The following is a 26,941-nucleotide window of genomic DNA, read 5'->3' as shown; positions in this document are numbered from 1 at the left end:
AAAATTCACACATTCCATAAAATGCTTAAACAGAGCATTATTAATATTTTCTCTACTGATGTCATAAATGTGCTTGTAAATTATTTTCTTAAACAAGCCTTTCAGTTTTCCAGATGTAAAATTGTACAATATGGTTTCCAACATTAGCAAGAACATTTTTTGTTATGGGGTAACCAGTACACCCCCCCTTTTAGGTGTAGATACTGTGGTACCCCAAATCACTATCACAGTAAGGACTGTGTACAACCAGCAGTAAGATAAAATTATATTGAAGTATGAAGGCTTTAACCCCATTACTACTAAAATCATTATAAAGATAATTGGAGTATTTTAAGACCAATGAAGGCATTTAAAAATGGTGGGGGGGTGGGGGGGGTGGAACCCAATTTTATATATAAAACATAAAAATTTTAAGAGGTTTTTAGAACAACAAAAAGGTTTGTTCGGTAACAAAAAAGACAGTGGAACTAAAAATGTGGTGGTGTCCCCACCTTTATAGGATTATCCCAAGGTTCCATCCTTGGACCCATACTTTTTAATATTTTCATGAATTATCTCCATACTGCCAGCAAACACACCACTTTTATCCAATGTGATGATGACATAACCAAGACCCAGCACTCTCTCTCAACCCTTGAACCATGGCTAACAAACCTATAGCTATTCCTTAACCCCACAAAAAAAAATAAAGTAATGCTAGTCACCTACACTATAATCTTTACTACTGTTAATACTGACTCATTTCTTACGATTCAGTTCTTAATACTAAAATATGTAAACTGTACTGTACTTTTTTAGTGTCTTCTAATGTACATTGCTGAATGTTTGCATTATGCTGGAGCTTTTCTCCGTGAGCCTCTGCTGAAAATGATTTTTTTGTCTAAACCAGGTGGATAAGAACAAATAAATACATACATACATACATAAAATGAATACCCAGTATTTTCAATTGACTAAAATAAAAAAATAAAAACATCACATCATCCATAGACATAATTTATTAATTTATTTTTGGGGAGGTGCATTTTCTGTATTACAGTTCAAATGTATTTAAATAGCTCAGTCTGTTTTAATTAGAAAAAGCAGCATTTTAATATGTTAAGAATTATTTTTAACATATTTGGAGACAAACAAATATGAGCATAGAAAACTTCCAAGTGGGAGCTGAAATGTATTGGAAAATATAGCAAAGGAACCAAACCAAGACACTGGGAGGAAATAACAAAGGAGGGAAGAGTCAGAGTGGGATGAAGCCAATCACAAGTGAAACACTTACAATAGTAGCGTTTTTACAGAAGTTGTGGTTAGGATAATTATTAGGACAAATAAAATAATGCATGTCAACTATAAGAATAAACCAGAAGAGGCTAGAAAAGGCTGTGAAATGAAAATGGAAAGGCAATATACAAAGAAACAATAGGATGATACTTGTATGGCTTTCAAGTATGCAACAAAATCGAGATGGTTTAGGATTTTTGCATGGACATTTCTGCATAGGTATTTTTATGCCTCAAGATAATGTCAGGGAATTTTTTACATAGGTAGACAGGAATTGCTGGAGGTGTAGCAGGAAAGAGAGGGGTCACTTGGGAACATGCTTTTGGAAATGCAACAAACTGATATTTTAGAAATTCCCTCCAGGGTACCCTGTCTGAAATGCTGGGGATCAAATTATTGTTAAGGAAATGTTTCTTTTAAGCTTAGAGACAAAAACTGAATTGCCTAGAAATTTTAAGACCCTAATAAGTATAATGCTGTGGACGGCGAGGGACAGTCCCATTTTGGGCAGTTGTGTCCTGCATAAAAAACAAAAAATGGCAAATGTCCTGAGATTTTAAGACAAAATATATTTCTTATGTTTTCTTTAATATTTGCATAAAACAGCAATTTTGTATCTGAAGCACATAAATATTATTTGAAATAGCATAAGCAACTCAAATGCTACAAAAATAAGCTTTTATTTTGGCAAAAAAGTGAAGTCCTGTCCTTTGCACTGGCTGTGGGTATGTTTTGTCCTGCAAAAACTCACATTTCTACAAAAAATGTCCCACTTTGGGCATTTGAAAAGGTGGCAGTCCTACAATAACATTATACTTAAAAGGGCTTACCATTTCTAGGCAATATGTAAATGATTATTTTGCCAGAAGCAAATAGCCTCTAATTAATCCAGCACAACCACTGTATAACACCTACAGATTATACTGCACAAAAACAAATGGTAGCACCCAATGTGCACTAAATAAAAACATTAACACCCTCCCCCTAAACAAGGACAGAATCCTTTTCTTGAAATTTTTAATGTTAGGAATGTGAAAATTAGATGGCTTCTGAATAGGAAGCAAATTCCTGAAGCTCTGCATTAAGCATGGCAAAGGTTTCCTACCACTTACCTCCCCAAGATGTGAATCTCCTAGAGGTCCTTTGGTTTCAGGATTCGCAATGATGATGCGAACACCAGGAAGGATCTGCATTAACAAATGAGGCAAATGTTAAAGATCAGTCAAAACAAAGTTGCATAAAACCAAATGAAGAAACAAAATGCAGTTTAACAGCATAAATAGGTGTCAATATATTAAGTGAGAATCACAAAAGAAGACTCCCTGAACTGGGATGTATGCAATCTCTACTGACACAGAGGTTAGCCTCACTAAACTTGGATGTAACCTTTACTGACACTAGCTGGCTTCACTAAACCAAGAAGCACATACACTTTGCACTTAAAATGGATATACATCACACTGTTATGAAGTTCATAGGTGTGTAGTAGGCTAATGGCCCTGGGGCATTTACAAGCCTAGTCCATACGATTACCATGGCATCGTGCCACCCGACCTTAGTTCCCAGTGCCTCTGTCGAGTAAAGCCACTGGAGTGATCCCTGGGGTGAATTTTCTTTTTCTCATCCGCTCATCAAGACTTCTCTTGAAGAGGGCCAGTGAGGTGCTCTGCTTGACATGCATGGGAAGTCTATTCCATAGTATGGGCAGTCTCTGGGTTATGAACTTGTCCCTCCAGCATGTTCTGTTGATTGTGGTAATGAGGTTGAGGTCACTGGAATGTGTGGTGCGGAGGGATTGGGATTTATTTAAATGTAGCATTTCTAACAGAGTTGGGTCAGAAATGGCTTTGTAAGTCAAGCAGAAATCGCCTCTAAGTAGGCGATATGAGATGGAGAACAGTTGGAGTTTTTTTAGTCTGTCCACATAGGTCAAATGTTTAAGGCCTAGGATCCTCTTTGTGAGGTACTTTTGCGGCCTCTCCAGTTGTTGCAGGTGTTTAGTGAGGTACATGACAAACGTGCATTGTATTCAATGATTGGCTTAATGAGGGAAGAGTAGAGGGAGACAATGACCTCTTTCTTCCTGGATGCAAAACCCTTAGTAATGAGTTGTGCCACATAGAAGGACTTTCTGACCACAGTGGCAATGTGGTGGTCAAAAGAGAGGCTGCTGTCAACCTGTGTTCCCAGATCTCTTATGACACCTTCTGTGTTCAGTGGACTACCATTGATGTGGTAATTCATGGGAACTGGGGTTTTCCCAAGGGGGAGGATGACGCATTTTTTGGCATTGAGCTTAAGGCCATGGTTCTGACACCAGTCGTTGGTCTCAGTGAGGCTTTCTGTAGGATGTCAACATCACTCAGGGAGTTAATAATAGCTCCCAACTTGCACTCATCTGTGAACTTTGTCAGCCAGAGTCCCTTTGTGTTGGCCTGGAATTCAGAGAAGTAGGTACCAAACAGGAGAGGACCCAGGACCGAACCCTGTGGGACTCCACTCGTGACTGGTCGGCAGTCTGACTTGGAGTCAGCTACTTTCACACTGTGGGTTCTACCTGTGAGTGAGTTTGCAACCCACCTAGTGATATAGGGGTTGGCACTTAACTTAGTGAGTTTTTCTATGATTCCTGAGTGGTGAATGGTATCAAAGGCCTTGGCCAGCTCAAGGTAAGCTGTATGAACCACCTTGCCTTTATCCACAGCTCTGGTGACTGAGTCAAAGAAGTTGATCAAGTTAGGAATCTGATGATGAATGTCCCTCCACCCTCAAGGTTATAAACAGTTGACATGCCAGTTTTCCTCCTCCATAACTGTTTTTAAAGGACATTTCTAAAATAAAGTTTCTGGCACTCTGTATGTACTACAATAAATTGCATTTATGTTTTAGTATTTTGTTTAATGTTATTCCCTTTACCAAACAGGCCTAAGCATTATAACTATGCTTAATGTAACTCACTAAAGAATCTCTTACAATATTAATAGATAGAATATTATTAGAGTTGCAAAGAAACTGGTAACAGAACTGCTGAAGAAAAATCAAAAATACTTTATTTACAAGATAACTAAATGGCAGCTTACAACAGATTCAGACTATCACCACACATTCATAATGCATACACAGGAGTGGCTGATTAGTGGCTCGCACTTTAACAGCACACTTAACTGCCACATAAGCTGTAGTTATTCACAAGTACCACTAAATAAAGAGTTATTCAAGCTTCTGGGATATTGTTAAGCAAGGCGAACCACATGTTTCACAGTAATTACAATATAGCAGCAACTGCATTTTTAATACTGTCCAAAAATGAATAAGGCATATTTCCATGGAAAACAGGATGAAAAGAAAATAATTACAGTGAACATAATTTCTTCCCTGGGTATACTTATTCATTTGATCCCCAGCCAGGCACCACACCTGCTGATGGTGGTGTTATGCTACTGCACAAATCCTCCATTAACATTTCAGTTATTTCCAAAGCCAATGCATCCATTGACTCCAACCCTACCTGGCTGTTAACTAAACTTACAGTCAAGTCCTCGCAGCACCTTTACCTGCCCATTGCCTGTCTGCTACTACATACCTCATTCCACATACTTGAACTACTCATGCCCATATTTTCAAACATCACTTCAAACAACACATCATCATCATCCTGGGCAACTTTAGCCTAAACCTTCTGAGCCCAATTAAGCATGGTTTAAATCTGTATTCCTTGCAGAACTCAGCTTAGTCTGACTAGTAGACATCTCAGCTAGATCCAACCCTAAACTAATCACCTTTCATTTCTTGACCTCATTATTGCAACTCATCCCGACAATATCTGTTCTAGCCCAACTTACCTGCCCACTTTTAGTGATTACTGCCCCACCACATTCTCCCTATAAAATCTACAAGTCAAATACTTCCCAGACCATTTTTTAAGATATTAGCCCCCTCATAAAAGCTCCATTCTACATTCAAAACTTACTATTGATTGGTCAAATTGGTCTTCAATACTCACGCTTTCTGATGCTAACATTGCTGCTACTAAACTAACAAAATTAATATTCTCATTTTAGGACTCCCACTTCCCAGTGATCTCAAGGCTACTGAAAGACTTCAAAACTGAATAGCTAACCAATCAGCTTAAATCCCTAATGAAACGATGACGAAATGTGGAAACAAGACTTTAGTCTAATAACCTTGACCATTGCAAAACTCTGAAGAACTTGACCAAACAGGCCACTCGTAGACTCAGAACCAAACTACTAAAAGCTAAACAAACCTCCCTTAACTCTCCCAAACATTTCTGACAGGAAGTCACCAAACTAACAGGACAATCCTCCTCAAATGAATTATCCAGTCTCGGATACATACCCTATCCATCTAGTAATCTTTCAGCTTCTATCCAACCATTCATTCCATGTAAAAATAGGACCAAGTCTTTCCAATAGTTTCCTCATTCACTCTGGATTCCATCAAGGCTCCATTTTAGCACGTCTTCTGTTCTCAATCTTCATTAACAAACGTCTACTATCCATGCACAATTTACCACTAATTGTTTATGCAGATGCTATGGTCATCCATAGTTCTGATTCCTTACATCATACAAGTGAAACGGAACTTCAACAGGACCTGCTTAAGCTACAGCACTGGCTAAACTCCAAAAAAAAAAAAAACTAATGCTCAATGCCAAAAAAAAAAAAAAAAATACAAAGTCAATGTTACTTTGCACCTCTAAAAGATTATCCAATTACCCCCAATCCTTTAATATCCCACTGATGTCAACACCTCCTTCAGATATTTGGGGATCTGGCTAGACCATTCACTAAACGTCCATGAGCAAACAGAAATGTTTAGAGCCTAAATCAGTCTACTCTTCTGGGCCAAGAAAATCTCTCAGTTCTTTCAACATCCAGCAGGGGCTGCTAGAGGAAAATACATCCATCTTACTCAAGTATGGTTTCTACTTTTTTGCATCTGCCTCTATCAAAAACAGTGCCACTCTCCAGTCCCATCTCCAATACAATATGTAGATTAATATCTAACTCACCATAAAATGACCACTGCCTTTATCTTGTAAAGGCCAAGTGTCTTCCAGTACAGGCCAGATCAAATCTTTTTGGTTCTTTACTGTTCAAAATACTCGCACTTGACACACCCTCCCACCTTCCACACATTTTACCGCCGCTCTCAAACCTACAACTTAAGAGGCCAAGCCAGGGCTGCCCCTTCCCTACAAAACCCTTCTCACACACTGTACTAGCCATTGATTCTTTGTACTGCCCCCAAAACTATGGCAGTCACTTCATCCTGATTTAACTGATCACACAAACCTACTCCCTGTTCTGACCACAGTTCAAACAAGATTTACTACAACAGTTGGAATGTAAATGTCATTTAAAGGACATGTTACCTAAACAAACATCTCCATTTGCTTAGTACTGTTAACTTCCCACATACCTCATCCACCTGACTAATGCACTCATCCTAAACTGCGATTCAGCTTACCATACCATTATCCATATAAAACCACCATACATAATCTAGTCCCGTCTTTCATCCTACTATCTCCATTAGCTTTCCTCGCTACTACTGCTTATATCTCCAGCACTGCTACTCCTCCTTCTTTAACTCTATTCTCCCTTTTCTGTTCCACTTATACAACTGCACATTTATTTGATTTGTTAACCTTTCTATGTATATAATGTTTTCAGGTTTTCTATGTTTACTCATTAAATGTAAATCACTGCTGTTTATATACTGCACATTGCTTTGTTAAATTAAAAGCCGCGGTGGTGCAGCGGTAGCATTGTCGCCTCACAGCAAGAGGTTTACCCGTTCGATTCTCGGCTGGAGCGCCTTTTGAGTGGAGTCTGCATGTCCTTCCCGCGGTCGAGTGGCATTCGAAAGACATGCGTGAATGGGTGTGCCTTCGTTGAAGGTTGGGCATTGGGCTGGCACCTTGGCACCATAAAAATCAACTGCCAGTCATTAGTGGACCGGAGTTCCACTGTGGCGACCCCTAAATGGGAAAAGCCGAAAGAAAAACAACAACAACATTGTTTTGTTACATTATGATACAAACCAGGCCGGTAACTGGTCATTGTTTGATCAGTGTTCTACCACAGTAAGCAAGCTTAAAATACATACATTAATTAAATAAATAAAAATATATTTAACAACTGTAATTACCAGCCTTCCCAATACATAATTCAGCAAGATTTAATGCTATAAAACCTGGTCACTAAATTATACTTTACAGCATCTAGCAAATTAATAAATGCTTTAAAAAGTTACTTATCCAGACTAAGTCATACAATGGCTGCTAAACCTCTGCTAAGAAAATGAAAGGAGGCCCACCCAAAGGGAAAGAAGTGAGCCATCCCTCAAAAATATGAAAAAAACAAAAAAATAAAATAAGAAATAAAAAATTACATAAAAACTAAAAAAAGTAGTTTCTTGCACAAAAAGAATGTAAGCCCAGTTAAACAAAACTGAGAGGCATCAGTCTGTTAAAGAAACATATATATATATATATATGTATGTGTCACAGATGAAAGCAAAAAGAACTCATATCTATAAGAATTTAACTAATTCCTAACAAGCCCTTCCCCCTGGCAGGTACACTCATGCCAGAGTTGAAATTAATATCAAAACAGTACAATTAGTGAAAAGTATCCCATCAACAGGGAAAAAAAATCATAACAGCCTATGCAGCCATTTCAAAAGCTTGTGGCTTGTCAACTGGAACCACTTTCAAGGCAACTGATTTGCAGCAAAATCTCCCCTGGAACCTAAATTATAATGTCCCCCTTCCTCAACAATATGCCTCACACCTAGCCTAACAACTAAATTCACCAAGTCCAGAAAAAAACAAACAAAAAAAAGAGATTGTTGCTCTCGTACTATGAATACAATAGATGAGTCTTTGTGGGTTCTGTTCAAGCAGCTATGTTATATACAAACACATCATGATAGAAGTTTACTGGCTTTAACTTAAATAAATTGTATACAAACTAACTACTGCAATCATACATGCTCACTCTCTGGCTGCACTCTTAAAATGGCACTGGGAATAGCAAGCGCCCGGTACTTATACATGCATGTTCAGTCCTTGATATATTTCTTAAAGCTACAGCACATATACTCTGATCTACAAAGAGGAAAGATCCTTTCTCCCCTTAATTAAAAAAAAAAAAAAAAAAAAAAACTATTCTGTCCCAGTCTTGCCAACAGCCACTTTACAAATGAAAGAAAATTCCCAAAACTCCCTGGCAAAAGAACTATACTTCAAACTGTTAAAATACAATACAAAATATCTGCTCCACTGGTATAGAGGGATAAAGCCCTGACTACAGCTCAGTTGACCCAGACTCGATTAGTGGCTTGGGCGACTGATAGAGCGGCAGGGAGGGAGGGGGTGGTAATTCTTTTCCCCTTGGCCAGGGGGTGGAGTTAAGCTATTTAATACTCTCATATCAGGGATGTTGGCGTGGATGCAAACATTCTCATGACTGCTTGAATGACAGCTCCTCCTGTTGGTTCTCTCCTCTGTGGTTCTGGGGGCTCCCCTTGAGAAATAAATGAATGGGCTTGAGTTCAGATGGGCGAGGTTTAACGGACAGCAGGCTCAGAACAAATGGAACACAAAGAAAAAGTTCCTCATGTGCACAGTGCTAGAGAATATTGTTCTGGCAGGAGCATCAATAGCACCATAATCTCACCTAATGGTGCAACTGCCTACTTTTAAGAGATCTGGAGAGGGAAAATAGCCCCAGCAGCTTTAAAGGTAGACTCATAGCAGGAATAACAACTGGCTGACCTACAATTACTGGCACCTGACAAGCTACTTGTTTATACTGTTTGTTCCTGGGATGGAAGTGAACCCCTCAGTGAAAACAGACACTGTTCAGATAGTTTAGCCACCTGAATTACTTGTTGCCATAAATACATCATTTTGTCCCCAGAGCCTCTAAACCAGGATGAGTTACTTAAAAAAAAAAAAGTAAAATAGGAATGACTTCCATCTCAGCATATATAACATGGTGGCCAATGCCATATGCCTGGAAACTGTCATGTGACTGTGAGACAGCTGAAATTTCTATAAAAGCCTGCAAAGACAGTGAAGCCATGCTACAAGTTTTAGCTCCAGAGGTACCTTGACAATTCAAAGAGTGAGCAAACTATTACACCAAAATTGTAGGGCTACTGAAAGGTACCACTGTGGTACCAGGACCTCCAGGACTTTGGAAGACTAACAGTGTGTCTATGACCTCATGCACCCTGACTGCTCATGCACACTGACATCTTCTAAAGTAACATATTTTATCTGGCTTCTCCATTTTTCTGTGACATAAAGCTTTGTGTTTTTTTGATTTGCTACAACAAGGCATATCCAAGTTAAAAAGTAGAAGGAACAGGCATCCCTTGACTGAAGGAAAGAAACATTTCAGCCATAAATAAATAAAGGCCAGTTGGAAGCCTGTCTCCTTCTTGAAACAATGTAAGCTTTCCCTTTCAGAACTGCTTCATTAGACTATTTATTTTAGTGTGTGAAGATGGCAGGAAAAGTACAGTTTTGTACCTACCATAAATGTAGATGTCCGAGAGGTATGCATCTGCAGTCCTAACAAATGGGTTGTCCTGGCCTCAGGCAGCCCTTTGGTCGGCCGGATTCCAAAGTCTGGGTCTGGCCTCGGCTGATGTTGCACTTCACCCGACGTCATAGCTGCAGTTCTGCGGGTATAAAGGCATCAGCCGACGCCATTTTCCTCAGTGTTTCTTGCCCCAGATGCCAGGTGCCCTCTAGGAAGGCTAAATTTGGATAAATGCAAATATTTCCAAACAATATAGAGCAAATAGAAATAAACATATATATACATATATACAAACAAATACACCATAATAGATTCCCCCAGCTAGATACAAGATGGGCAATTATCCTAGGGAGTACCACAGAGGGGAAGGAGGGTGGGTAATCCTGACTGCAGATGCATACCTCTCGGACATCTACATTTATGGTAGGTACAAAACTGTACTATGTCCTTCAAGGATGCATCTGCAGTCCTAACAAATGGGTAGAATACCATAGCCAAACTGGGGGAGGAGGCACTAAGAGTTTTTGGTGTAGTTAAGATCCCTTGCAAAACAGCAGTGGCAAAACCTGCTTGGGATCTGGAGTATAAAGGGAGATTGTAATGCTTGGCAAATGTATGCACGGAGCTCCAAGTAGCAGCCTCTAAAATGTCTTTGGTAGCCACACCTCGTAAGAAAGCTGTAGTAGTGGCTGTAGCCCTTGTGGAGTGAGGTCTGATGTTTTCTGGAGTTGCCTTTCCATGAAAAGAGTAACAAAATCTAATGCAATTTCCTATCCATTTTGAGATTGTCTGTTTTGAAATTGCTTTTCTTTCCATTCCTGTTGCATATGCTACCAGAAGCTGGTCAGTTTTTCTATTGTTCTTGGTTCTGTCCAGGTAGTAGCGCAATTGTCTGTGTACATCCAAAGTATGCAGTAATCTTTCCCCCCTGTTCTGTGGGTTGGGGAAGAATGTTGGTAGGTGTATTGCTTGGTTTAATGATACCCTGGAAACCACCTTTGGCATAAAGGTAGGATTAGTTCTCATGGACACTCTATCCTGATGGAAAATAAGGAAGGGTTGTACTGCCATTAATGCCTGTAACTCAGAAACCCTTCTAGCTGAAGTGATTGCAAGCAGGAATGCTGTTTTCCAAGATAAGTACTGTAATTCTGCTGTTGCTGCTGGTTCAAAAGGGGGAAGTGTCAACTTTTCTAACACAAAGTTCAAGTCCCATGTAGGCAATGGTGCTTTCCTTGGTGGCTTTACATTTTTAATTCCTCTGAGAAACTGCCTGAGTAGAGGTTGAGAAAAGACTGGAGGATCCATGTTGTATTCTGCTGAAATTGCTGATGCATGAATCTTAATGGAGGAGTAAGACAGACCATTGTGGAAAAGCTCTGCTAAGTATTCCAGGATGTTAGCTATGTTTGCCCATGATGCATCTACTCCTTTTGTTGCACTCCAAATGAGATATCTTTTCCATTTTGCTGAATAAGTTTTCCTTGTTGAGGGTCTGCGAGCCTCCAAGATAATGTCTTTAACTCTTTGAGATAAATCTGGGTTATTTTGCCTTATATAATGTTCCAAGCAGCTAGTTGCAGTGTTTTCAAGTTTGGATGCAGGATTTTGAAGTTGTTCTGTGTTAGCAGTAGAGGTAGCAGGGGTAGAGGCCATGCGTGTTCCCGGGACATACTCCTCAGTAGTGGGTACCAATGTTGTCTCGGCCAGTCTGGAGCAATCAAGATGATACTCGGGTGATCTTCTTTGATCTTCAGCAGCACTTTGTGCATCAAAGGAAGAGGTGGGAATGCATATGCTGTCAGGTTTTCCCAACTGAAGGATAGGGAGTCCACCCTCCAAGCAAGTGGATGGTATGTCCTTGTGCAGAATTTCTTCAATTGGTGGTTGTGTGGGGACGCGAACAGGTCTATTTCTGGCAGTCCCCATTTCCTTGTGATGGTTCTGAAGATGTCTGGATGCAGCATCCATTCGTGGGCATCCGTGGTGGTTCTGCTTAAGATGTCTGCTAGTATATTTTCTTTTCCTGGCACACATATGGCCTGGAGCTGAATGTTGAAGCTCAGGGCCAAATTCCAGAGGTCCATTGCCATCTGGCATAGAGGATAAGAATGTGTGCCTCCCTGCTTGTTGATATACCACATAACTGTGGTGTTGTCCGTCCTTATCAGCAAATGACCCTGTTGGAGAAATGGTCTGAATGTCTGAATTGCCTGTTTTACTGCCAGCATCTCTTTTTGATTTATGTGTAGGTTCATCTGGCTTTGAGTCCATAAGCCTTGTATGCACTTGTCCACCATGTGTGCCCCCCAACCGAGGTCTGAGGCGTCCGTGGTGATAGTCTGGCTTGGGTGAGGCCTGTGGAAGGGCAGTCCTTTGTTCAATTGACAGGCCTGGGCCCACCACTGGAATTCTTGTTTCAGGCATGGAATTATTGGAATTTGGGTTTCTAGGCTGTGCTTGTGCTGAGACCATAAATTCCTCAGGTACCATTGCAACTTTCTCATATGTAGTCTGGCATGTGGGATTAATATTATGCAGGATGCCATGTAACCTAGGGCTTGCAGTATTTTCCTTGCTGTAAGCTGGTTCTGCGTTGTCAATGCCATGAAATAGAGTGGTAGCTGCTTCTGTTTTTCTGCTGTGAGGAATGCCATTTGGCTTGATGTGTCCAGTTCTGCACCCAAGAAGGTTATCCTTTGGGATGGGATCAGCCTTGACTTTTTGGTGTTGACTGTGTATCCCAGGGCTTGCAGCAGGTGAATAACCTTTTTCAAATCTTTTGTTAATTTGACCTTGCTGTCCGCTTGTAACAGGCAGTCGTCCAGGTATGGATAAATTTGAATTCCCTGAAGCCTGCAATGAGCAATTACTGATGCCAGGCATTTCGTGAATACTCTGGGCACAGTAGATAAGCCAAAAGGCAATGCTGAGAATTGATAATGCTCTGATCCTGCAAGAAATCTGAGGTATCTTTTGCAATTTGGTCATATGGGGACATGCAGGTATGCCTCCTTGAGATCCAGAGTCACCAGCCAAGACTCCTAGCCCAGCATGGGAAGAAGTTGCTGTAGGGTCAGCACCTTGAATTTTGGAACAATGAGATATGTGTTTAGAGCGGACAGGTCGAGGATAGGTCTCCATTGGTTTTCCTTTCTTGGTACCAGGAAAAGCCTTGAATAAAATCCTTGTCCTTGTTCCATAGTCGGTACCTTTTCTATAGCTCTCATCCTTAGTAAGTGGTCTATTTGTTGTAGAGTGTTTGTCCTTTGGTTTGGAGGTAGGTTTGGCATTCCTCTCTTCCTTGGAAGAGTATGGAAGTGAAACCTGTAGCCTTTGTCTATTGTCTGTAAAATCCATTTGTCTCCTGTAATGTAATGCCAGTTTACTGAAAATAAGGCTAGCTTTCTGCCTAAGGGTGCTCCCAGTTGTTCCCTGGTAGGCGGTTTCAGAGCCAAGTCACTGTGATTGTCCTGTGGAAGTGGTAGTGGCTGGATCTGTGGCAGTACTTCTCTGGCTGTTAGGCTGCCACTGACGTCCCCTGTAGGCACCTCTGGATTGACCTCTGCCTCTAGGGCATCTATTTCTGCTTCTCTGTGCTCTGGTGGTTTCTGGAAAGGACCAATTCTTGGAAGGCCAGTTCCTACTAAATCTCGGAGGCTGGACCTGTAAGAAATCCTTGACTGTCTGGACAGATTTAGCTTTTTCTTCCACCTTCTTCAACACTTGCTGTGCAGGGAACCAAACAAACTGTGCTTTTCCATGGGAGCATCTAGAAGCTTTGACTTTACATGGTCTGGTAAGGATTGCTCTTTTAACCATGCATGCCTTCTGATCACTGTACCAGTCATAGCTGATCTAATGGAAGCCTCCAGTGCATCATAGCCGCATTTTAAGGAATGATTACTGACCTGCTGAGTGTTATGCACCAAATCCTGAAGGGACTTACGGTCTAAAGGCTCAGGCGAGGACAGTTTTTTAGTGAGCTGATCTAACAGAAATTCCTGATACTGAATCATGTGGAATTGACAGTTTAAGGCCCTAGCCGAAAGAGTAGCAGAAGTATAAACTTTTTTACCCCATCTCTCCAATGCCCTAGATTCTCTTTCAGAGGGGAGGGGGTTCTTGGCAGAGGTAGCTGCTACAGCTTTGGGGCCCTGTGAAATAGTTTCAGGATCTGCTATAGGAGCCTTATACAAATGATAATGTGTGTCCGGAACCCTGTAGTATCTGTCTGGCTTAGCAGGGGCCGGAGGCAGTGAGTCAGGGGCAGTACAAGCATCATTAAATGCATCATCCACAACTGTAAGTACTGGAGGAATAGCTAAAGGCCTATGTTGTAAATGTAAAAAAGTCCTAAGCCTTTTCCTAGAGTCTGAAAAATCCTGGCCCTGCCATTGAAATTGTTCCCTCATAGCATGCAAGGTTTCCCCAAAAGAAAATTCCTCAGGAGGAGAGGCAGATGGTATGGAATCCTCTGCATCAGAGTCCTCATATGGAGAATAAGGGCCTTCTGGAGGATTTGTATTTTCTGAATCATCAGAGGAGTAATCTGAAAAAACTGGCTCAGGGGGCTCTGCTCTAGGCCTCTTCTCTGGAGGTGGGTGAGAGGCCCTGTCAGGGTGAGACTGGGTTCCCCTGATCAAAGAAATGAGATCCTCTGCTAGACTAAGCATTTGAGTATTAGTGCTAGGCCTGTGAGAGGGGGTTTTAGCAGGTACGGCCTTTGAAGATTTAGCTGCTTTGGCCCTGGCAAAACCCTTAATTGACATGGTTGCAGGGGGCCTAGCAGCTCCACGTGCAGGAGTAGATACATCTAAGGGGATAGTATCTGATAAATCCTGAGAAACTGTAATAGCAGGTGGATTTTCCGTAGCAGATTCAGCCATGCTGGAAGAGGCCTCCGTAGTAGGAGGTATGCTTTCGGCCCAAGGAAGAACCGAGGATTTGGTTTCAGCCGAAACTGAGACACTCGCGGTTGGCTTAACCGCGGTTTCGGCCGAAGCCGCGGACCGCGAGTGTCGGTCCTTTTCCTTACGCTTTTTAGCTAAATGTGAAGTCGGAGTCTCCGACGGCATGATATAAGCAAAAGCAGAGCCAAAAAACTCCTCTGCGAACTCCGACCGACGTCTTAGTGTCCGTCGGTTGAAGGAAGCACAGGCTAGACAAGCTGCTACGTCGTGGTCTGGGCCTAAACAAGGTAGGCAGTAAGAGTGGAAATCTTTATGAGGTATTTGTTTCCCACAAGTTAAACAGTTATTCACTTTTTCTGACATCGGCTGAGGCAAGAAAGAGTCCCCAACGGGGTACTTAGCTTTTTAGAAGTCTTCGGTAGTAGCAATCTCTGGTTCTGACCGACCGGCACTTGCGAACAGCTTCTGCTTCGGGCGCCACGCGGCAAGAAAGACTGAGGAAAATGGCGTCGGCTGATGCCTTTATACCCGCAGAACTGCAGCTATGATGTCGGGTGAAGTGCAACATCAGCCGAGGCCAGACCCAGACTTTGGAATCCGGCCGACCGAAGGGCTGCCTGAGGCCAGGACAACCCATTTGTTAGGACTGCAGATGCATCCTTGAAGGACATCTGCACCATGACAATGGAATTACAGAGGCCAAAATCAAACAGTTCCTCAGATAACTTGCACTGATCTGTAAGCTCAATGAATGAGTTACAAAAAAAATAAATAAAAGCGTTAAAAAGATACTTTAGTGCTATACAATTAAAGCTCATATACACAACATGAAAAAAAAACTACAAATCAAAGCTGAAAGATATGATGTTGAAAGAGGAGGTGGGAGTTTATGAAATAAGACAAGAAAAACTAACTCCAAGACCGCTCAAAAACACATAAAAAAGTATTTATTACAAGGAAAGCTTTCGGGTGTAACCCTTCCTCAGTGCAATTCCAAAGTCACAAGATCACAGTCAGCCTATAAAAACACTAATTAATATAATATGCTAATTAATAAAGTTTCACATTCACAAATAATTTAACCCTCCATATTCACTCATTCAATAACAAATTTATCATTGCAGCTGTAGTTGTTTTTTAACCAAAACAAGTTTAATACTAACAGCGCTGTTCAGACCTGGAAATAAATCTGCCTGTAATTTTATTATCCAATCATATTCCTTATTTTCTAACACATTGTTAATGTCACCTCCTCTAATACATCGCAGTATATGTTCTATTGCCCTAAATTTAAAATAATGCTCAAGACCACTATCCATAATATGCTTACTTAAAGCATTTGTCAATGCTGCCCTACGTATATCAGTTTTCTGCTCTATTATACATTCTTTTAACTTCCTAGTGTTTTTTCCTACATAAAAGCAGGATCATTTTACACATGTTGCTAAATAAACCAAGTGTGTTGTGTTACACGTAGCTGAGCAATGAAAAATAAACTGTTCATTTGTTATCGGATGGTTGAATAAAATGCTGTTTGATGAAATATCAGCACAACAAACAAGGAAATATACCAATTTTTCCAAGTTTATTTCTAACAATTTTAAAATCTTTATAACATAACCTACTTTTTAAATTACACAAATTCCTATATGGAAAACTTGGCCTAACACCTAATAGTCTTTGTAATTCTGGCAAAATCAATATATTCCAATTCTTTCTAATTTTTTCCACCTCAACAGTTCTAACATTATAGGCTGTTACATACCTAATCATGTTAGTGTTTAATTTATCTATCTTCAAGTTTATTCCTGCACTAAAGACAGGTTTAGATGAAATGGTTCTATTAGAAATAACATCTTTTATAATTTAATCTATCAGAACCACATCATAACCACTTTCAAAAAATTCTTTCCCTATTTTTCTCATCTCAAACTCACATTTCCTATCATCTGTTGTTAACCTGCTAATTCTTGTAAGATGAGCGTTAATTATGCCTTTAAATACATGCTGTGCATGCATACTCATTCTAGATACATAAAGATTTACATCCACATCCTTCCTATGAATACTGGTATTTCCTGAGTTTTCCTTCCTTTCTATCTCAATGTCCAAAAAAGTTATATTATCAGTGGAGCTTGTCATTTTAAACTTCAAAAAACTGGTAGTGTTATCTAGATAACTTACATACTGCAGCATATTTTCATGTGTACCATTCCAAATCAGAAAACAATCATCAACAAATTGCTGATAAAATAAAACAGTTTTGTTCATACTGTTTCTGTTACTATAGATACATTCCTTTTCCCATTGATGTAAAACTAAGTTAGCATAAGTGTTGGCCATTGAGTTACACATGGTCACTCCTGCTATTTGTAAAAAAGGCTAATTATCAAACAAAAAAAACATTTTTTGTTAATACAATTTCTAACAACTGGCAGATTCTCTCGATTTCATTATATATCAGTCGTATTTCAGTGTTTAAAAAACTGCAAATTGCCTCAATACTGTATTCATTTGGTATTAATGTAAAGAGGGAATTTATATCTAGTGTTAAAAATAAAAATTGTTCTATCTATATTGTTTATATACCAGTTTCGTAATTTTATTAAAAAGTCATTTGTATCTTAGATATAACTTTTACTAAATGTAAGATATTTACTTCAAAGAACTTAAATAAACTGAAATGGGTTCAGTAATCCACTCCCTTCCTGATATAGGTCTCATAGGCGGGTGGGTTAGAGATTTATGCAGTTTTGGTATACCGTATATCTGTGGTATCCTCGGACATGGAATAGTAAAATAATTGTACCACTCAATAGAAATATCATTATTTAAATGTAACTCACAGGTCAGTCTGGGGCTGGTTTCTGTCTTTCTCTCCAGATCCCCAATAAGACTCCCCACTGGCACAGCTATAGGGTCCAGATCTCAGCCTAGTGGGCAAGCTAAAACCTCCAGCACCCTCTCTGTCCAACTAGTGCTTTGCGTCCCTGCCCAAGTAGCTGACACACACACACACACACACACACACACACACACACACACACACACACACACACACTTTGAGATATGAATTATACACAAACACACAGACACTCCTGGGGAAGGCTGGCACAGATTCTCTGGCTATGCCCCCTTTCTGCCCAGTCTAAAAGGTAGTACCAGCTGCCACCACCCACTAATATTTATCAGCTACTAAAAAGGCCCTTACCACAGGGTGTCCAATTATTACTGTGCAATATTATTATCCAAATGGTAAGTGTGACTGAACAGCAAAGCTTATCAGAGTGACTTGGACAGTATCACTATATACATGCAATGTACTCTAGAGCTTAAATTATCGCTACACAAATCAGCCACAGTTGAAAGATTTAAAAATATTTAATAAAAACACAAGACAATACTTCTCACCACGCAGTGCTAGTCAAGAGTTCAGAGATCACAGAGAAATACTTAAAATAATACAGTAGAAAAGTTTTGACATCAATACAGGAAAAAAAAATCTAATCTTCCTATTTCCTAGCTCTATCTAAGAGAAAATGCAATTCTAAAATAAACTTACATATAGAGCATAGGCAGTGCTAGTGAGTTGGATGTTCTCAAGACAAAATGCAAAATGCTCTGAGTCTCTCTGTCCTTAAATTGATAACACAGTACCATGGACTAATTTCAGATTACATCATTATTTTCTGTTTCCCAGGCTAACAGAAGCTCAGAGTGTAACAGCCCTTTTGACATTGCAGCTGGTCAGGAAGCCAGAGCAATAAAAGACATTATACATGCAAATTCTAGCAATTAACTCTAGTCTCAAAAAGTACAGTTGTGTACACTTACCATAAATGTAGATGTTCGAGTGTCTTCACTGTTGCAGTAATCACTGTAGGGTTCTTCCTGCTGGCAGGCAGTCCTCGGTCAGCCAGAATGCCAAAGTCTGAGTCTGGCGTCGGCTGTTCAGCCATGCTCCCTGATGTCAGAGAGCTAGTACAAAGCTGCCAGCCGACGCCATGTTCTCCAGTTTTTCTTGTCCCAGATGTCAGGTGCCCAAAAGTGAAGGCTAATAGTAAAACAAAAATGTAACATACAACAAACATCATACCCTGTAGCAAATACACCTCAGAAGAAGGGTGAAGTAGGAAACCACACTATTGAAAGTATAAGAGGGGAAAGGAGGGAGGGTAACCCAGACTGCAACAGTGAAGACACTCGAACATCTACATTTATGGTAAGTGTACATAACTGTACTATGTTCATCGTGTTTCACTGTTGCAGTCATCACTGTAGGGTTGAATCCCAAAGCTGAGATAAAGGGTGGTGGTTATAGAGTAGAAGGGGTGGCTAGAAGGCCCTGCAAGACTGCACAAGCAAAGCCTGCCCTAGATCTAGAGTAAAGAGGGAGATTGTAGTGCTTAGAGAAAGTATGCACTGAACTCCAAGTTGCAGCTTCCAAAATATCTTTGGTAGGTACTCCCCTGAGAAAGGCAGCTGAAGTAGCAGCAGCTCTGGTAGAGTGAGTCCTAATTTTTCCTGGGATTTGTTTTCCATGATGAGAGTAACAAAATCTGATTCCATGAGCAATCCATTTAGAAATGGTCTGTTTTGAAATGGCTTTGCCTTGGGAGTTTGCTGCATAAGAAACAAACAGTTGCTCTGTTTTCCTGATATCCTTGGTTCTGTCCAGGTAAAAACGAAGTTGTCTGTGTACATCCAAGGAATGCAAGATCCTTTCCCCTTTATTTTGTGGATTAGTAAAAAAAGTTGGCAGGTGAATAGTTTGATTTAAAGCCACTTTGGAAACCACTTTAGGCATGAAAGTAGGATTAGTCCTTAAAGACACCCTATCTTGGTGAAAAATAATATAAGTTTCCACAGCCATGAGTGCTTGTAACTCCGAGACTCTCCTGGCTGAAGTCAAAGCCAGTAGGATAGCAGTCTTCCATGATAAATACTTAATATCAGATGTGGCAGCAGGCTCAAAAGGAGGCAGAGTGAGTTTTTCCGAACATAGTTGAGGTCCCAGGCAGGTATGGGTGGTGTCCTAGGGGGCCTTAAATTCTTTGCTCCTCTGAGATATTGTTTCAGAAGTGGATGCGAAAGGATTGGAGGATCTGTATTGTAATGTGCAGAGATAGCTGAGGCATGTATTTTTATGGAGGAGAAGGATAGACCCTTATGTAGCATGTTTGTCAGGTAAAGTAAAATCAGAGGGATATTAGGAATGAGAGGATCTGAAACCTGAGCATGCATCCTGGTGCGAATCTGAGGTAAAATCCAAGGAGGCTCCTGGGATAGATTCATCAGTGTTGAGTACCAAAACTGACGAGGCCAATTTGGGGCCAGTAAAATCATCATCTTGGGCTTGTCCTGTTTGATCTTTAATAACACCTGTGGAAGAAGAGGTAGTGGTGGAAAGGCATACCCCGAGAGGTTTCTCCAACTGAATGATAGTGCATCCACTTTCCATGCTAGTTTGTGAAATGTCCTTGTGCAAAAAAATCTGTAACTGGTGGTTGAGGGGGGATGCAAATAGATCTATGTCCGGGCAGCCCCAGGCTTCTGTAATCATCTTGAATGTTTGGATGTCTAGCATCCACTTGTGTGGGTCTGACAGGTTCCTGCTCAGGCTGTCTGCCAGAATATTTTGTTTCCCTGGCAGGAACTGAGCTTGTCGATCCACTTTGCAAGCTAGAGCTGTGTTCCATAGAGTCATGGCTAGTCTGCAAAGGGGGTAGAAGTGTGAACCCCCTTGCTTGTTTATGTACCACATAACTGTGGTGTTGTCTGTCCGTATCAGTAGTTGTCCTGGTTGTATAAGATCCCTGAAAGCCAAGAGGACATTCTGTACAGCTAACATCTCTTTTAAATTGATATGTAGGTGCTTCTGATCCTCTGTCCAAAAACCTTGCAGACCTTTTCCCTGCAAGTGGGCTCCCCATGCGTAATCCGAGGCATCCGTGGTTAACACTTGGCTGGCTGGAGGCAGACTGAAGGCTTTCCCTTTGTTGTGAAGACATGCCATGGTCCACCAATGGAATTCCTTTTGTAGGCAAGGCAAGACAGCACTCTGTGTGTCTAGACTGTGGCAATGCTGGGACCATACACTTTTTAGGTACCATTGTATTTTTCTCATATGTAGTCTTGCATTTGGTATGAGAAGGATGCAGGAGGCCATGTAACCCAAAGGCTGCAGGAATTTCCCTGCAGTTAGCTGAGTTATTGACGCCAAGGTTTTGAAAGGTGAAGCCAGCTGTAGTTGTTTTTTGGATGTCAGGAATGCCATCTGGGTTGTTGTGTTTAGAAGAGCACCCAGAAAAGTTATATGTTGTGTGGGTGTCAAATTTGACTTTTTTATGTTCACAGTGAATCCCAGGTACTTGAGAAAATTTTGAACAAATTCCAGGTGCTGGAGTAAGACATCCTTGCTGTCTGCTTGAATAAGGCAGTCGTCCAGATAAGAGTAAATCTGAATTCCCTTGAGTCTGCAATAAGCTACTACTGGTGCCAGGCACTTGGTGAAGACCCTGGGTGCAGTAGACAAGCCAAAGGGCAGCGCAGAGAATTGATAATGTTTTGAGCCGGCCTTGAACCTGAGGTATTTTCTGCACTCCTGTCTGATAGGGATGTGTAGGTAAGCCTCCTTTAAATCCAATGTCACCATCCATACATTTTTGCTCAACATTGGCAGGAGCTGCTGCAGAGTAAGCATCTTGAACTTTGGTATCTCTGGGAAAGTATTTAAGACTGACAGATCCAGGATGGGTCTCCATGAATTTTGCTTTCTGGGAACTTGAAAGAGCCTTGAGTAAAAGCCTTGCCCCATCTCTGATTGTGGAACCAGTTCTATGGCCCTCATAGCCATGAGGGATCCCACCTGGTTTAATGCCTCTAACCATTGGTGTTTTGGTAGGTCTGGCCATCCGTTTGGTCTGGCAAGGTATGAAAGTGGAATTTGTAACCTCTTGAAACTACATCCAGAACCCACTTGTCTTGGGTTATGTAAGTCCAATTTTGTTGAAAAAGAGAGAGTTTTCCTCCTAGAGGGGCTTCCAGGAGAGAAGTTCCTGGAGCCATGCAGGGGGAGTCATTGAGCTCTTTTTTCTATAAGATTGAGGTCTGTCCTCTCCAGTTCTGGGGGTGGAAGCACTCCACTGTCTAGGTCTGTGCTTGGGCCCTCCCTCTGGAGAGCCTATATCTACCCCTCTGAGGCCTGGCCGAACTGGGAAAGGACCAATTTGTAGTTGGCCAATTTCTGCTAAATCTAGGGGGCTGAACTTGTAAGAAATCCTTAACTGTTTGCATGGAGTTTGCCTTATCCTCCATTTTCTTTATCACCTCTTCAGCTTTAGAGCCAAACAAAACATTATGCTGAACAGGAGCATCCAGTAACTTTGCTTTCACTTGATCAGGTAAGTTTTGTTCCTTTAACCAAGCATGCCTTCTAATGACTGTGCCAGAGGCAGCCGCCCTGCAAGAAGCCTCCAAGGCATCAAAACCACAGTGTAAACCATGCTTCCCCACTTGTTCAGTAGCATGCATCAAATCGTGTAATTCCTTATTATCTGCACATGCAGAAATGGTACCTAGCTTTTGTTTCATAACAGACAGTAGAAATTGCTGATATTTTAGCATATGAAATTGACAATTTAAAGCCCTAATAGATAAAGTAGCAGAAGTGTACACTTTTTTGCCCCATCTCTCCAAAGCTCTAGAATCCTTATCTGTCGGGATAGAGATTTTAGCAGAGGCAGCCTTAACCCCCTTAGGACCCTGAGAAATAGTTTCTGGATCAGCAGTAGGATTTTTGTAAAGGAACTGGTGGGAGTCAGGAACCCTGTAATATCTGTCAGGCTTAGCAGGGGCTGGAGGAAAGGAGTCAGAAGTTAAATTAGCCTCAGAAAAGGCATCATCCACAATATCCAAAATAGGAGGAATAGCCAGGGGTCTATATTGGGGAAGAAGAAGGAAATCCCTGAGCCTTCTCTTAGATTCCGAGTACTCCTGTCCTTCCCAGTGAAAATGTTCCCTCATGTCATGTAAAGTTTCCCCAAAAGAAAAATCCTCAGGGGGAGAAGCTGATGGAATGGATTCCTCAGCATCAGAATCCTCATAAGGAGGGAAAGTATATTCCTGTTCAGAGGAAAACACTGAAGAAATAGATGTCTGATCAGAAGATTCATAATCCAACTCTTGCCTTGGCCTTTTGTCTGGAGGGGGATGAGTACCCCTAATCATGGTTAGTAAGTCCTCCGCCATTTTAAGTAACTGTTTGTGAGATTTGGGTCCCGGATCAGAAGAAGCCTGGGCTGGTGTCTTAGATTTAGAAGGAGTCTTTGCCTTTGTCTTTGGCTTTGCCTTTATCAGAAGCTGTGTAGGCCTGAAAACCCCCTCGGAAGCCGGTACCTGCACAGTGGCTCTGGACCCATCCGAGGGAGCACTGTCCGAAGGTCCTGCAGCTGGAGTGCTCAAAGGCCTAGTTGGCTCCTCGTGGGAGTCCATTTCGGCAATCGGTTCTGAAATGGCTGATGACAGGGGCTGCGAAAGCACCTCATTGACGACGGCCGAACCTGTAGCTGGCTCTGCTTGTAAAACGTCGTCTGATTTGGACCTCGGAGGCCTGTCCTTATCCTTGCGTCATTTGTGAACTCCGGTAGTCGGAAGCGTGTCCGACGACATTTTTCGCCTACCAAAGTAGTGAAAAGAAAAATCGTACCTCCACTTAATCGTATGTTGGTTAAATCTAGCACAAAACCGACAACTAGCTACGTCGTGGTCAGGGCCTAAACAAGGAATACAGTAAGAATGGAAATCCTTATGAGGTATTTGCTTCCCACAAGAAATGCAATTATTAACTTTTTCTGACATTGGTCTGGAGCAAGAAAAAAGTTTCCCCAACGGGGCACTTAGCTTTGAGAAAAAGAAGTAAGTCTTCGGACTGAAGCACGAAAAAATATCAAGAGAAAGCTGACCGGCACTTGCGAACTGCTTTCGCCACACGGCAAGAAAGACTGGAGAACATGGCGTCGGCTGGCAGCTTTGTACTCCTAGCAATCTGACGTCAGGGAGCATGGCTGAACAGCCGACGCTGGACCCAGACTTTGGCATTCTGGCTGACCGAGGACTGCCTGCCGGCAGGAAGATCCCTACTGTGATGACTGCAACAGTGAAACACGATGAACATCAAAAGCAAGAATTCCTTCATCCAGACATCTCGGCTCCTGGTTTTGTGATCAAACAATTACACAATGCTTGAGTTATCAGCTTTCCTACAGCAGAGTGCACTGTTGTTACATTTTTTGCAGTTCCACATTTACCACCATTTTTTTCCATTTAAGAGAACAAGCCTGTGGCTTATATTAATATTTACAAATGACAGAATTATCTACAAAATTCTATCTGGCTAGGGTGGCAGCCTTCACATATCATCACATATCTTCCCCCCTAGAGAACTTAAGCTAGTTTTTCAAGTGACCCTTGAGAAATATTGCTTGAGAGGGTTAGGGCTATCTGAGTATACTGTACCCCATTCCTTGTCTTGAGAACCCATCTGCGTTGGCATTGCTAATCCCACTGTGGTGCTGCACTGACATATATTCTTGCAACCCTATGCTCCATCTTAGCAACTTGGCATTTTGCTGGCTGGCTCTGCTTAACCATGTTAGGGGATTGGGATCTGTAACTACAGTGAATTTTCTTCCATACAGAGAAGTCTGAAGTTTCTGCAGTGCCAACAGTGAGGCTAGACATTCCTTTTCTACAGCTGCATAGCGTTCCTCCCTGGGTTGGAGCCTATGACTGAGATAAACCACTGGGTGCTGTTCTCCCTCTGAAGAAAATCAGGCTAAGTACAGCCTGCACCCCATGGTTTGAGGCATCCACCTGCACAACAAATTATTTGCTGTAATCTGGACTGGCTAACACAGGGGGTCCTCCCAAAGCTTCTTTAAGCTTCTGGAATGCCTGCTCACATGCTGGGGTCCACACTACCTTATCTGGCCCATTTCCCCTTATCAGGTTTGTGAGGGGAGCAGCTATGGTATTATAACTGGTTCGAACCTTCTGTAGTACCCTGCTGTCCCCTAAGAATGCCCTCACCTGCTTTCTGTTAACAGGTGCAGGCCATGCTTGAATGGCTTCTACTTTGGCAGGTTCTGGCCTGATCTTACCACTCCCCACTTTATGTCCCAGGTAGGAGACCTCTGCCATACTCACCTGACATTTGCTGGACTTAATGGTCATCCCTTCCCTCTGTAGTCTGCCCAGCACCTCCCTGACATGTTGAAGTTGCTCTTGCCAGGAATGACTGTAGATGACAATATCATCTAGGTAAACAAGGGCAAACCCTTCTGCTTTTGCCAGAATATAATCTACCAGCCTCTGGAAAGTCGCTGGGACATTTTTCAACCCAAAGGGCATCTTTGCAAACTCAAAACCTAAAGGAGTCACAAAGGCTGACCTCTCTCTAGCACTGGGAGTCAAGAGCACCTGCAGTAACCTTTGGCAAGATCAATGATTGCAAGATACTTAGCCCTACCCAGCTGCTCTAGGGTCTCATCTCTCCTAGGCATGGGGTAAGCATCCAACTCTGTGTGGCTATTTAATTTCCTGAAGTCCACACAGAACCTGGTGCTGCCATCTTTCTTTTGGCACCAGCACCACTGTGGAGGCCCAGGGACTGTTGGACTCTTGAATTACCCCTATTTCCAACATTTCCTGTATCTCCTCCCTCAGAGTCTGTTTGACTCTCTCAGGCACCCTATAAGGTGCCTACCTAATAGGCCTTTGGGGTCCTGTATCCACCTGGTGCTGCACCAGCTGGGTGCACCCTGGTTCCCCAGTGAACATGTCCCCAAACCCCTGTAACACTACTCGGATTTCTTGAACTTGGGTAGGAGATAGCTGTTGGGACATTGCTACTCCTTCCACTGAGGTGTAAGTCCAAGCCTCACTGAGATCAGTCACCAGATCTCCCTCAGACTCCTCCTGCAAGCCACTGAAATACTCAGCACAAGGGCCTCCCTATCATGGTAAGGTCTCATCATGTTAACATGGTACAACTTCTGCTCCTGCCTCCTGTCTAGTAGTTCCACCATGTAGTTAACATCACTGACCTTTCTTACCACCTTGTAGGGTCCCTCCCAAGCTGCTTGCAGCTTGTTGTGTCTGACAGGAATGAGAACCATTACCTGCTGCCCTACAGCATATTCTCTAGCTGAGCATTCCTGTCATACCAGACCTTTTTCTGTTATTGAACTTCTGCCAGGTTCTCCTGAATCAAGCCCATGAGTTCCCTGAGCCTTGTCTTGAGGTTTAGGACATATGCGACAACAGACTCCTTTTGAGGTTCACACTCATCTTCCCACTCATCACGAATTAAATCTAGAGGTCCTCTGACCCTATGCCCATACAACAACTCAAAGGGTGAAAAACCTGCGGATTCCTGGGGAATTTCTCTTTAAGCAAACAACAGATGGGGCAAATATTTGTCCCATTCCCTCTTAAACTGGTCTACAAATGCCCATAGCATGGACTTGATTGTAGAGTTTAACCTCTCAGCAAAACCATTAGTCTAGGGATGGTACCCCACAGTACTTCCACAGACAAGCCAGCAGGTCTGACATGAAATTTGCACCTCTGCCAGTCATTATTTATTTTGGGAAACTTACCCTGTTGAAAATCTCTAACAAAGCATTTGCCACCTTTTCTGCCTCAATAGAGGACAAAGCCACGGCCTCAGGGTATCTTGTAGCATAATCTACTACCACTAGGATATACTTTTTCCCTGTGGAACTTGGGGTACTCAGAGGCTCCACAATATCCATAGCTACCCTCTGAAATGGCTCCCCAATCACAGGCAAAGGCATCAAAGGAGCTCTCACCTTGTCTCCTGCCTTGCCTACCTTTTGGCACTGCTCACAGGTCCTGCAGTATCTGGTTACATCTCTGGAAACTCCAGAGCAATAGAAGTTCTGCATATTACATCTCTTTGTACGTTTTATGCCCATATGACCTGCAAAGGGAATATCATGGGCTATGGCTAGAAGGCTCTAGGCACTACCGACTGCTGTATTCTCTCACCTTCTAGCCCTCCCTCAGGGATCCACTCTCTGTACAGTAACTCTTTGTCCAAGTATACAGATGCCCCCTCCCCTTGAGAATCAGGTCCCTCACTAG

General features: G+C 41.9%; 1 protein-coding gene across 10 annotated transcripts in view; it reads right to left on the bottom strand.

Moving 5' to 3' along the window:
* Positions 1–26,941, bottom strand: part of DIP2C (disco interacting protein 2 homolog C) — a 2,757,794-nt gene that overhangs the window by 107,713 nt on the left and 2,623,140 nt on the right. For all 10 annotated transcript variants that reach the window (XM_044064688.1, XM_044064689.1, XM_044064690.1 and 7 more), the window contains one exon: positions 2,391–2,465. In XM_044064688.1, the coding sequence (XP_043920623.1) occupies positions 2,391–2,465 (75 nt within the window). The remainder of the gene's footprint in view (positions 1–2,390; positions 2,466–26,941) is intronic.

Source organism: Protopterus annectens, chromosome 3.part0 (assembly GCF_019279795.1).
Source record: "Protopterus annectens isolate FY-2018-M chromosome 3.part0, PAN1.0, whole genome shotgun sequence".
Classification (NCBI taxonomy): Eukaryota; Metazoa; Chordata; order Ceratodontiformes; family Protopteridae; genus Protopterus; species Protopterus annectens.
This window is presented reverse-complemented; position numbering and strand designations above follow the sequence as displayed.